The following is a 12,683-nucleotide window of genomic DNA, read 5'->3' as shown; positions in this document are numbered from 1 at the left end:
CAAATACCTCCGATCTAATGAAACATGAACTAATGTCTTTGGGGGGTGCAGAGATGATAGCAGGGGCTAACCCATCATTGGTGGGAAAAATAATTTCCGTGTCCAAGCAAAATCACGCCGCAATACTCACCAACTAGTTTTCCGATCTGGCCCATCCGGAATATCTGAATAGTACTAGAAAACAAGGGTTAAATTCATGCATAATTTTGAGATATTCCGTCCAATGCGTTTCCCATGCTCAGGTCATTAAATTGATATTAATGCTAGGTATGCGAACCGAGCGGAAATATTCCACATATTTTAGGCTGAATTCCCTCCTTGATTCCACGTTTTATTCCACGAATAGACAAAGCCGAAGACCGGTTGTTCCTACGATAATGAGGTAGCATTGCTTCTACTAGAGGTAGGTAGGTATGTAACCCTGTTAGGTGTATCGGCAAGGTCACATGCCAATTTAATATACTCGGCTAAGTCGGTCTCGAGTACTCTCCTCTCGGATGATGCAGAGCAGCCAAGATGATACAATCAGGTACCGTAAGGCACTAGATGGTTGACTGTGAATCTTATGGAACAAACCGTGGATATCAGGCTGCCTGGTTCAGTTAAATACGGGACTTAATGAACACAGCGAAAGATGTCAACAAACTATAGCAACGGGTCAAAAGTCTGGTTTAATTCGATTGAGAAAGTTCATCGGATCATCTAATAATTTGTCTAAATAATCTCAAGCATACAACTCCCGCGCAACTTCATAACTGTTGATGAACTCAATCCCTTCCTTTCTCCAGGTATCGTCCTCGACCCAGTTCTTCGTCGCATTCAAGACGATATTCTTCGGGTCGTCGTTGTCGTATCGCGGCCATGTCGGTAGCAGTTTCTCTTGTTTTCCGTACTTGGCTTTGTAATTCGGGTCAAGCTCGTACACGAATCTGATGTAGGCTTGTCCAATAGCTCTGGCCAAGACGACATGAGAGTCGTATGCGGGACTAGGCCCTAATGCCCCGGAAATGTTTTGAAAGCTGTAGGCCACGTTGTCGAAATGTTTAACGCCATCCCATTCACTCCTGCCATAGATCCGTTGGTCAAAACGGTAACTGTAGACTGCGGCGTCGGCAGAAGTGAAGAGCTCGGCCATCTTGCGTCTTCCACTAATCATGGTGATGTCGCTACCGATGGCATTGGCGCGACGCCACTGCAGTCCTCGAGCTGTATTAACGGAGCAGTCTGTAATGGCATACGGTGGCTCGTTGCAGGGATCGTTTGGATACAGTTCCATCAACTTGCGGATTGTGGGAGCACTCAGCGCATAGTTTCTCCACCTGAAAGCTTCAAGAAATAGATCCTCGTCGGTATTGGGATTGCCAATGGCAAAGGCCTCGTCGGTGTTGGCACCAATGATGATTGGAACTGTGTTGTATTTGCCTTCACGAATGAGTTGGCTCGGATATCCAGTTAGGAATTCACCATCGATCATCGGGTTCCATGTTAGCGATTGATGTGCCGCGAACAGGCTCGCTTGGTCAACTCCTCGTAGACAAGCAACTTGGTCTGAAGCTGTCCAGCATCCCACCGTCCGGGTAAGGTTTTCAAAAGCCACATTGTAGTAGCTGAGGTCGTGAATCTGTTCAAGTCAACATCATTGAATCATGCAGTTACCATGGAACCACGTACCTGGGCGCCTGTCACACCACCGCTCTCCATGATAGCACCGCGGTACAGATTGTCTTCTCGGCCATCGTAGCTGAACATCTGATACGCAATGCTCTGAGCTCCTGCACTCTCGCCCCAAATCACCACTTGGTCTGGGTCACCTCCAAAAGCGTCGATATTCTCCTGGATCCAACGAAGTGCTAAGCGTTGGTCCAAAAGTCCAGCGTTGCTGGAGCCTTCTTTCAAGATTCCAAATGATTGAAGGAATCCCCAAATACCAAGGCGGTAGTTGAAACTGACTCCTATAACTGGTTGACCCATGTCCTGGCTCACCTTGACGATGCCAGACATGTTATATCGTTGATCTGCTGTGGCACCAGTGTATAGACCACCGCCATAGATCCAAACCCTAGAAGTAATTAGCAACTGGCATCTTGCCCACAAGTGGCTCGCACATACAACACAGGGAGCTTCTTCTTGGGAGTTCCCGATGGCCGGATCACATTGACGGTGAGACAGTCCTCAGACAACGTCAAGCCTGAGACGTATTGCATACAGCTACTTCCATACTCCTTTGCATCGCGCTGCCCTTCAAAAGAAGTGTTGGAGCTCTGTGGCCATTTGAAGCGGAGGGGTCCGACGGGTGGTTGAGCGAAAGGAATTCCTAAGAATGCGTCTTGATCCCAAGTGGAAAGATGAGCTCCAACATAGGTACCGTTTAGGGTCTTGGCTGTAGGAGATGTGTTGTTTTTTGAAGCACACAGCGCAGTCGCCGTGAAGCAGAGAACGCCAAGGAAATTGTATAGGCCAACCATGGTTATTGCAATTATTGGACCAGGGTCTCTTCGGGTTGAATGCCAGCACAAAGAAACAAGCGGCAGCGCGCATGATCATCTTATGTATTCATCTATGGATGTACCAGATCGGGGACCTAGCAAATTGTTACCAACTATTGGTAGAAACAACATGTTAGACTCGCACAGTCTTTCTCCATAGGCCCTTGTACCCCGCACCTGGTTTTCCTTGAATATGGAGGAGTGTTGATCAGGTTTTTCCGGAGGATTAATTAATCCCATCAATAGAAATTCAGCCTGAATTTTATAGCTAGGGTATTCTCGATTAACCCCAGAGATTCTCCAACTGGCCTGGGTGTTGCCCCCACTGAAATATGTGATTGACATATGCTCCCCGTGGGGTAAGACGAATTGGGACTGCGGGACGGAGGACGTCTGGAACAGGTTAGTTTATATCCCTAGGGATATCCCCCTATTACCAGCAATGTCACGTCTCCAGCGCTTCACTCTGCAGATTCCTCATGGCTAGACCGCTCTTAAAACACCTCATGCTGCAAGGGTGTGAAGTGCGCTGACCTGATACACTTATCGGCCTCCATTTCCAATATGAAGAACACCCTTCCCCTGCCCCAAACTAAGCCTCCTTGGGGTTTATATCCCAAACTTGAGAGAGACTCGCGTCACGGGCCTATTGATACGGCGATATAGTGTGGCGTTCTTGCAAGACAGGATCAATACTTTTCATGGAATTTGAAGCTAACTCTCTGTGTAAGATCGACTCAACATGCTAACTCGCTCAGATGGTAAGAATGATTGATCGGATAAGCCGTAAAATTCAAGACAATTCCCAAGATTATCTGAATTGTTGATTGTTGGTTCATCTAACAGAATCCCTTGGTTTGGTAGAGACGAAAATTTGGAATCTCGAGCAACATTGTGTAGTTCGAACGATACAGGGAGAGGCGGAAAGGCCAGGGTAATACTCTCCGGGGACTCTATGTGCGGGCCATTAAGACTGAGGTCCTCGTTTAAGCCTCTGGTTTGTAGCATTGGGTCGATGGGAGAACCGGCTCCTGGCAAAGATCTCAGTCCCATGGGATTGAAATCTCCATCTGTAACGCTGGAAGAGATGCCTGCGTTTTGCTTTTCCGAGAATGCTTCCTCTCGGAGGTCAACCGCCTTGGCTCCATGGAGGTGTGCTTGAACAAGGCGAGAAGCAAACTTGGACGCCAAATTATTGGTCACTGGAGACTGGTTGCCGTTCCAGCGGCGGGCGATGTCCTCGAGACTCATGACAATAGAGTCGAATGCCGAGTGCAGAAGGCTTTTGTAATATCCCGCGTGGGCTAGAAGCATCCTGCCACAGACAAAGAGGCAGAAGGCGAATTGCGGGCTGGTTAGAATGCCCGAGCTGTGGAGAAACTGCGCGGCTATCGTGGCAACTTCGACAGCTGCAGCTTGGCAAGTCTCTGCACTAGACGCGGATGGGAGCCTCACCGGAACAGACTGCCACTCTGGCGAGGGATATGCCAGTCCTTGATGTAGAAGGACCACAGCCGTATTGTGTGTCATGTGGGCCAAGACCAGGTTCGGATCCAGATTACCGTCATCATTAATCACACATGCTTCTCGCCATTTCTCGGGGAGGAAGAATTTCCATCTATCATTTTCGTCAGCTCATTATCGGGGTGTCACTCACAGTAAAACGTGGACATACTGCACCAGTCGCAAATCGAGTTGCTTGAATCTCATCAACCACCTCTGAACCTCGTGAACTTGCTTAAAGTCGACTTCGTATTGCAGAAAAAAGGACGTGACAAGGCTGAGGCTTTCGGTTGCCTCGATGCAAAAGGCGAAACCACCGAGAGAAGCCTGGCCATCTTCGCTTTCTCGAACGACAGGTAAACAGTCAGTGTCGCGATTATACGACTGGTTCGCGACTCCGAAATATGGCGTGGGTGTCTGGATTGGCTCGCCTGCTTCCCACATGGCGCCCTCGCACGGAAGTCTCCTTTTCACATCGGCGCTGGTGAGCGAGAGGTTCCATCCGGTACTAATGCTACAGAAACGGTCCATGAGGAACACGTTCCAGAAGACGCGACGGCGCTCCTCCACTTCGATCCATGTGGAGGACGGTGAAAGGAACGCCATCCTTTTGAAGAGTGCCCTACATGTTGGTGATTGCGACTGATTCTCATCGTCCTCGGTACTGAGTCGTAGCTGTTCGACAGTCCGCGTCATGCTTCCAATGATGGACCATGCAGAGGGGCCTCTGCCACTTCCAATTGTGTCAAAGGCACATATAATCAACGCTTGTAGGTTTTCGACCGAGAAGGACTCCATACTTTGGAGAATTACGGTCTGGCGGCAGCGAGTAGAATACCAGGATCTGAGGTGGGGAGAGTCTTCAATCTGGGGATCATCGGAGAATCTAATGCAGAGCGATACAATTGCATGGAGGATTGTCGACACTCGTGCTCGTTCCAACGGATTAGAGAGCATCGCTCTAAACTTTTTCGCATGTAGAATTGGTATCCAGGGGTGGACTTGGATAAAGTAGGTCTCGACTAGGGAATCGACGAGCGCGTCGGGGGGGAGATGCCGGTCGCCATGGTCCATGAATGGAAGAGGGTGGTGGGTTGAGTGGCCGCTCGCAGGCGTCCTAGCATTGCCCTTGGAGGTGCTGCTTTCCGTTGAACCAGGATGATGAGCGTGGTTGGACGACAATGCTGCAAAATATTCTCTCACGTCGGACGCCTGTTTTTGAATGGATAGCGGTTGGTTGGAATCTGGCGAGAAGCCGGAATCGTGGCGACTTTGGTGGTTGATACTGTTCCACATCTGCTGCCAGAGAACGCCTTGTCCGACGAACATGTTCTCTAGTGCGGCTGGGATCGAGATGTGAGTGTCCGTGTTGGGGAAATGTTGCAATTGAATACTCACCCACTCGTTGGTTCAGGCTCTCGATGGCACCAGGTCGCATACCGGGCTTCGACTTTTCCTGATCGTACACACAGTCTGTGCCTGGCGACGTGTTAGCACTTGTAACCCAATCCCAAACCCGACAAGGGAGTAATGACAAACCTAGCTTTACACAGCTGGAGCAAGGCTGGTCTCTTGAACATCTCGCCTTTCTCTTTCGACAAGAGTGGCACGAAGGGCCGGGGCCTTCTTCCTTGTCCGCGACCTTGCGCTTCTTCGGTTGAGGCCCATCGTGGGATACGTGATCCAGCACAATCGGCCCCTCGTCAAAGTTCCCACCATCGGATGGAGACCCCATGACGCAGGTATTCCTATCAACACAATGCAATGGAAAATACTACAGACGTCATAAATGAAGATAAGAGGAAGAAAAACGTGGGAATTGGCTGCCAAAGTTGGCGCATGGGAAGTGGTTCCATTCTGCGGGGCCCCACGGGGTACTGCCAATCTCGAGCGGGGTCTCGTTTCTGTGTAACTAACGAATTAGAGGAGGTGAATCCTGGGAGAATCCTGGTTAAATCCTAGTTACCTCGGCTCCGGAGCAGGTATCGGACCGGACGCCGAAGCGCCTGCAAGGGTTGGAGAGTTGGTTTCGGAGCTATTCCGCGACTTGCCCCGCGACGGTTGCTCGCGGTGTAGGGTAGCCTCACTAACAAGAGGAGTCAAATACAATCAATCCGTTCCATACATTCCCTCGTCGGTAAAAATCGCCCCTGCGTATTTCAATTAATCAACACAATCACCATGTCGACTAATCCCGGAATCAAGACTTACGCGACACCCGAGGGCGTAACAGGCAGCACAGGCTTCGTCGTGCAGGTTCGTCCCATAGACGAGAGTCAACCGCTAGAATGGCATCCTGTCTCAACTTGTGCCGTGGATGTAGCCGACGTCAACATTACACGCAACGAGTTTGACAAACATCCCATTTCTGTCGCATCAATAGACATCGATGGCCCTGTCGAAATTAAAGCCCAATTCGCCATCGGCAAAGTCGACACTGCAGTCATTCGGCCGACATCACTTGGCATCAAAGCGAACATCCACGACAACACCATCAGCTTCACTCTTGATCGACCACTCGATGTCATGCTTGAGATCAACAATGACAAGTGGCAAGCCTTACATATCCTAACCAACAAAGTGGATTCCGATGCACCGACGGGCGATTCTGACAATATTTGGTTCTTTGGTCCAGGTCTCAATAATGGATCGGCCTACTCCAAGGTCACTGACGGAAACTTGATGGTGCCATCCAACACGACAGTCTACCTCGCTGGAGGAGCATTTCTCACTGCCAAACTCAACTTCATCAGCGTCTCTAATTCCGGAGTCCGTGGCCACGGCTTCATCTACAAAGGACCCAACGGCGGCGCTATTCTCATCGAACGATCAAACAACATTGTCGTCGAAAAGGTCACGTCGCTGGGGGCTACAGGCTTTAGCCTTACCACAGGTGAAGCAAAAGATGTTCACATCAACGGATATCGGTCCTTTTCATCACACGGAAATGGCGACGGGCTGGACTTCTTTTGTTCCACAGATATACTCGTCGAGAATTGTTTCCTGCGCAACTCGGATGATACCATCGCAATTTATGGCCACCGCTGGGACTACTATGGAAACACGCGAAACATCACCATCAGAAACTGCACTCTACTTCCGGACATCGCCCATCCCATTCAAATCGGTACGCACGGAAACCCCGACAAGCCAGAGACCATCAGCGACATCCACGTCAGCAACATCGACATCCTAGATCACCACGAGACTCAGGTGTGGTATCAAGGATGCATTTCGTTAAATGCAGGCGATGCAAACCTTATTGAGAACGTCAGGTTTGAAGATGTCAGAATTGAGAAGATAACAAAAGGTCAGCTGGTGAATCTACGGGTGATGCAGAATGCAAGGTGGACGACAGCGCCTGGCCGCGGTGTCCGCAACGTGATGTTGAGGAATATCCATCTCAACATGGAAAATTCCCGGATTGTGAATCCGTCGCAGATTTTGGGGTTTGACGCGTCGAGGAGGGTCGAAAATGTCACATTTGAGAACTTGAAGATTGGAGGAAAGCATATTCATGACGATATGCAGAAGCCAAGGTGGTTCATGGTGTCTGACTTTGTACCCATGTTCGTCAATGAGCACGCGACGAACGTTAGGTTTATGTAGACTATGGAGAAGGCTAAGAACTAAACCCTGACGGGGGTTTTAACAAGGGAGAAGTCCGTTGTTTACCTTGAATAGACTTAATTGCAGAAAGTTACGTACCCCTTTGTGTGGCAATTATCGACGGAGTATGACGGAAATCTCTATTGCTGCATCCAAGGGAAGTAGGTACTGATAGATATAAAAGGGCTGTATATGCCCTGAGTTAACTCTGTCCATAGGCATCGGGCTTCCTTTCCACCCTCAAGAGCCTTCCGACCGCCTATAACAAGGACCTCCAGGAGTCAGTCGAGCCCCTCCTCGATTGCGTCAAGACGGTTTCGCACTGCCTGCGGATCGCCGCCGGCGTCCTGAGCACGCTGCAGATCGACTCCGCCAAGATGAAGGCCGCCCTAACTGCCGATATACTTACTACTGACGTCGCCGACTATCTAGTTATAAAAGGCATGTCCTTTTGCTATATATACTATATCGCCGGCGCTATTATCTACAAGGCAGAGGAGAAGGGCATCTCTATCACCGAACTGGACCTGCTGGAGCTTAAGCAGATCTCGCCCCAATTCGAGGCTGATATTATTGACATCTTTAACTTCGAGAGGAGCGTCGAGAGGAGGTCTGCTCAGGGGGGCACGAGCCGGAGCTCAGTGCTAGGATAAATCGACGCTATTGCGGCTTATCTTGCCGGGAATTAATCATTTATCTTTCGTATCTGGCCAGAGGCACATAATATAGTACGCCCCCCGGCGACGAGACATGTTAGAGCCAGAGGATCGTTTGGAGGATTACCTAAAGACGGAATACAGAAGCCAAGTAGTTACGACAGTTATAATAAGAAGAATTGTAGCTCTCCCCTAATGCCAAACCCAGCTATAAGTTGTGTATATATATTAGTTATATTAAAAGATATCAGTTCTAATTTACTATTCTAGTTCCCCCTCTAGGTGTACATATACTAGGGTGCCCTACCTTCTCAATAACTCCGAGTAATTGCTTCATCCATCATATATAGCAAATTCCGTATTTAATATATAGCTTATCACCCCCTAGAAGCTCTAGCTGCTAAAAACGCCGCTGTTTCTCCAGCCTTATTAGCTGTATTAACATCCGCGCCGTACTCAAGACGAAACTTTAACTCAGAGTATTCCAAAGTCCTTGCTGTAAGATGCAGCGCCGTATCTCCCAGGTGGGTTTGTTCATTAACCTTTGCACCGCTGCCCAAGAGTAGCTTCATTATGCCGCCATCACTTCCAAATCGGAACGACGCGGCCCAGTGCAGAGGCGTCTCGCCAGTCTCGGTTGTTGCATTGGCGTCTGCTCCCAGCCTGAGCAGGCGCTGCACTAGATCTCTGTCCCCATGGACAACAGCTCTGTGAAGCGCCGTTTCTCCGTTTCTGGTCTGGGCGCATACGTTTGGCTTCTTCGCTAGGACGGCTTGCACCAGAGCCTTCTTTCCACTGAGAACCGCCTCGAACAGGGCCGTTTCTCCCACCCTGTTGCTTGCGTTCACATCCGCGCCATTCTCAAGCAAAACTTTTACAATGGGCACGTCTCGATGTCTTGCAGCCAAAACCAGCGCCGGATCGCCTTTCTCGGTCTTGGCCTCGATATCAGCGTTGAACTCGAGTAGTAGTTGAACCATGTCCGGGTCATTGTTTCTCAGGGCTTCGCATAGCGCAGGCTCTCCAGCTCTCGTCTTGGTTTTTGCATCAGCACCATACACGAGCAACAGACGGACCATGGCTTCGTCCCTGTTTTTAACCGCCTGGATAATCAGGGCCTCTCCAACCTCAGGCTGGAAGTTGACTTCGGCCATATTCACATCCAACAGAAACGCAACTGTCTCCAACAGACTTTTGTCGACGGCGTACTGGACGGGTAGATCGTGTGCCCGTCGAGAGTTGTAGTCAGAGTGCAACTTTAGCTTGGCGAACGGCTCGTCTCCGTCCTGCATCACAAATCGCACCATTCGTTGTAGCGAAAGCGACCAGTTTATCCGGCCGATGCTCTCAGCATGCCGAAGACCATAGGAAGCTGCATAGTCACATAGGCCGTATTCTTTGCGAGCCTGGTTTCTGTCTAGGGAAGAGGCGTTCTGGCTCCAATCGATGTGATATCGAAGGCATGCTTCTGCCAGTTGCAAATTGGCCGTCGATTTGGAGAGCGCAAACTTTCCGGCTGGTGATTTATCATCCTTGATGCCGTCTGAAGTCAAGTACTCTAGCAGTGTGAAGTGCGTCAAGACCACAACCTGGTGTGGCTTCTCGCTCGGATTCAGCCGGCTTTCTGCCCTCCTCAAGGCTTCTTTGCTCTGGAGATTATGCAGCCCAGGAAGTAGGTACAGAACATCAAGAGGATGTTCAAGCTTGTCATCCGGATTGAGCGGTTCCAAGGAGTAGGATTCTTCGGTGGTGTCAGAGGACTGCGTGGTGGTTTTGACGAAATCAACTGGAACAGCAGCAGCAAGCCCCAAGATTGTGAGGGGAGTCAGAGAGAAGGACACCCAGGTTAGCGCGCGAATGGCCAGGGGCCTTTGCTCCTTTGTCAATCGACCCAAGGCCTTTTTGTAGGTTTCGTCCAAGTCCTTGGGCAAACCAGCCAGTGTCGTCTCTACTGACTTCTTTGTCAATGGGGCTTGGAAGTTATCGAGCTGTAAGGACACGTAATGAAACCTATACACCCAGGATTTGGTGCCTGTTAGCTTGTTGGATCTTTCGGAGAAGTGCAAGCACAAGTTATTCACTTACACGCCATCAGCCTTGGCAAGAAGGTCCCTCTTGATCTTGTCCTTAAGATCCGCTGACAGGGTTCTGAAGATGCCTCTTCGCAGCTCATTGTCGATGTAAAGACCGATATCACCACCAACTCCTAATAGAGAACCCTTGGCGGTGAGATCAAGAATTTGACACTGTGGAATTTCCTCCAGGGCTTTTTCGATGTCGTGTTCGCGACGGCTCGTCGTGAGTAGGTGAAGGTTCTTCAACTCCCAGGCCTGCATCGTTTCGAGCAGGTCAAGAAGCACTCGGCGCTCTCCCTGCCCTGATCCGCTATCTCCAGACGACGGACACTCGTCCAGTCCGTCAATGACCACATACGTCTGGGTGAAGTCTCCTGCTGCCGAGCACAACGCCTCCTCAAGCTTGGATTGCGGCGGAGCACCCGATGCGTACTGGTAGGTGCCGAGATTGGTGAGAACTTTGGGCTTGTCGGGTCGGAGACCAAAGAGCTGCGTGACCAGTGATCTGGTGAGGTTGTTGACGCTGCGAGTCGCCTTGTCGTTGGCACTAATGTAGAAGTAGACTACCGCGATGTACGGATCCTCTTCATACGTCTCGGTGAGATGTTGGATGATGGTTGAGCTACCATGTGAGTCGTCAGGACCGCGATAGACATGTTAAATATGAAACGTACCTCAACACTGACTTCCCAGCACCAGCTAAGATTGTGGGATGGTTAGAACGTATGCTCACAATCTAGAACTGGACGAGTTGCAGGCCAGACGTACCCTTGCCAATCACCCACAGGAGCGAATTTGATGCGGATTCCCATTCCCTAAACTTATCGCTCTGCAAGAACCATGTCCCCGTGGAGTGTTTCCTGCGCTTTTCCACGGCAGCGTCGTAATGAACCGAGGGCGTCACCGCCTGCTGCAGCCAGATGAGCAATTCTTTGCGCTCCTGGTGGTCTTCAGCGGCACGCAGAAGCCCAGAGAACCGTTCCATCTCCGCGTGGATAGCATCCAGCTTTGTCAAGTTTTCTTGGTGGTGTTTGGTCATGGCCTTCCATTCTTCTTCTTGCGAGAGACCTTGCCACTTCTCGTCGAGGGATTTGAGATTCTCGTTCTTCGCCGTGATGTCTTCAATCATGCTATCCCAGTCCTCCCATTTGACCATATCCTGAATGAGCTGCACGGCTGTGTTGTGTTCAGAGAGAAAGCAGACGTAAGAGGCCTGGAAGCTTATAATCTGAGAGTAAAGGACTTTGATGCTCTCTCTGTATTCTTTATGTACCGCAATGGAATCACTCGGGATTCGTTCGTTGTCGGGTGTCTCGTACCGACTTCTGTACAAGGCCTCGCGAAGGGAACATTCGCGGATGATGCATGCGATCTTGTCAAGGCCACCAATACGAGAGGCCTCTTGTTCGCTAGGATTCAGGAGGAGCTGTATATAATTTTAATGAGAATTGCCGAGCCAAGGCTCCAAGAGATGTGAACTGACCGGAAGTAGCAAACATACGCCTGCCCAGGCAAGGGATGCCGGAGTAGATACTTTGACTGCCTGCCCAACGTACTCCTTTCCCCAATCAACGATGCTCACCACCGGCTCAACGAGGTCTTTCACGAGAAATTCATGGTCTTTGAAGCGAATCTTCCAGGACCCCTTCTCGATCTCGTCGGTTTTCTCCTCGACAAACACGTCTAATTGGTCTCGCCGCGAACCTCGTTCTTTGGGAACATTTTGACCCTTATTCGACTTTGCGATCAGGCTTTCATATGCATTCATTAGCTCCTTGGTGGCGCTATTACTTTCCAGCCCGTCGAAAGCCTCATCCCAGAGTGAGGAAATTGGTGGAAGGGTCTCGAAGCTTGCTGTTTCTGAGTCTGGCGCTCGTTCCTTTTCTTCCTGGCTCGGGACATCCTTTTCTGGATCGACGGACTCCTCGTTTTTAGTGGAGGATTCATGATTCAGCGCATCATCTGCAGGAGAAGATACAGGAGCGGGAGTCGTCTCGAGATCTGGTCCTACAAGGCTTGTGTGCGGGGATTGAGGCGGCGCACCGTGGGGAGGCACAATAGAAGACTGTCCAGACTTGTCTAGAGTGCTCAAAGACCCACCAGAATCATTCTTGCCGCGATGGAACTTATGTTTAAGCTTCCGTGTCAATTTATCGAGCACCATGGCTATTGCGAACGTCCCATGAGTGATGAATTGAATCTCGCAACAGTCTCGGCTGGCAAAGGGTGGAGCAGTGAAGTGTTGGTTGCTTCGGGTTTGTGCCGCGTTCTGCAGGCCAAACGCAGTATAGCTCTCATGCACCTCGTCACAGAGCTGGACAGTGATTTGTCCACGTCACCTTTACCGTAATCAC

The 12,683-nt window shown here is 50.2% G+C and overlaps 5 protein-coding genes across 5 annotated transcripts; 2 read left to right on the top strand and 3 right to left on the bottom strand.

Annotated features, from left to right (window-relative positions):
- Positions 1-724: 724 nt before the first annotated feature.
- Positions 725-2,465, bottom strand: BGZ61DRAFT_540560 (Alpha/Beta hydrolase protein; the record flags this gene model as incomplete). Its single annotated transcript, XM_046254926.1, has 3 exons — positions 725-1,621; positions 1,672-2,059; positions 2,110-2,465. 3 exons carry the CDS (start codon positions 2,463-2,465, stop codon positions 725-727), a joined length of 1,641 nt encoding a protein of 546 aa, XP_046095249.1.
- Positions 2,466-3,200: 735 nt separating this feature from the next.
- Positions 3,201-5,724, bottom strand: BGZ61DRAFT_371236 (fungal-specific transcription factor domain-containing protein; the record flags this gene model as incomplete). Its single annotated transcript, XM_046242080.1, has 4 exons — positions 3,201-4,104; positions 4,162-5,332; positions 5,388-5,468; positions 5,529-5,724. The coding sequence occupies 4 exons, from the start codon at positions 5,722-5,724 to the stop codon at positions 3,201-3,203; spliced, it is 2,352 nt and encodes a 783-aa protein (XP_046095248.1).
- Positions 5,725-6,170: 446 nt separating this feature from the next.
- BGZ61DRAFT_371419 (pectin lyase fold/virulence factor) lies at positions 6,171-7,598 on the top strand (the record flags this gene model as incomplete). Its single annotated transcript, XM_046242102.1, has 1 exon — positions 6,171-7,598. One exon carries the CDS (start codon positions 6,171-6,173, stop codon positions 7,596-7,598), a length of 1,428 nt encoding a protein of 475 aa, XP_046095247.1.
- A 221-nt stretch (positions 7,599-7,819) lies between these two features.
- BGZ61DRAFT_371296 (L-Aspartase-like protein) lies at positions 7,820-8,251 on the top strand (the record flags this gene model as incomplete). Its single annotated transcript, XM_046242087.1, has 1 exon — positions 7,820-8,251. A coding segment is annotated over one exon (432 nt), but the record flags the coding sequence as incomplete, so codon positions are not given.
- Positions 8,252-8,473: 222 nt separating this feature from the next.
- Positions 8,474-12,543, bottom strand: BGZ61DRAFT_404246 (uncharacterized protein). Its single transcript, XM_046243124.1, has 5 exons — positions 11,813-12,543; positions 11,098-11,755; positions 11,004-11,028; positions 10,340-10,951; positions 8,474-10,264 (listed from the first exon to the last, which is right to left on the bottom strand). The coding sequence occupies exons 1-5, from the start codon at positions 12,491-12,493 to the stop codon at positions 8,632-8,634; spliced, it is 3,609 nt and encodes a 1,202-aa protein (XP_046095245.1). The 5' UTR covers positions 12,494-12,543; the 3' UTR covers positions 8,474-8,631.
- Positions 12,544-12,683: the final 140 nt, after the last annotated feature.

This window comes from Ilyonectria robusta, assembly GCF_021365365.1.
Source record: "Ilyonectria robusta strain PMI_751 chromosome Unknown BGZ61scaffold_45, whole genome shotgun sequence".
NCBI classification, from domain to species: Eukaryota; Fungi; Ascomycota; class Sordariomycetes; order Hypocreales; family Nectriaceae; genus Ilyonectria; species Ilyonectria robusta.
Note: the sequence above shows the minus strand (reverse complement) of the source record. Positions and strands in the feature narration are given on the sequence as shown.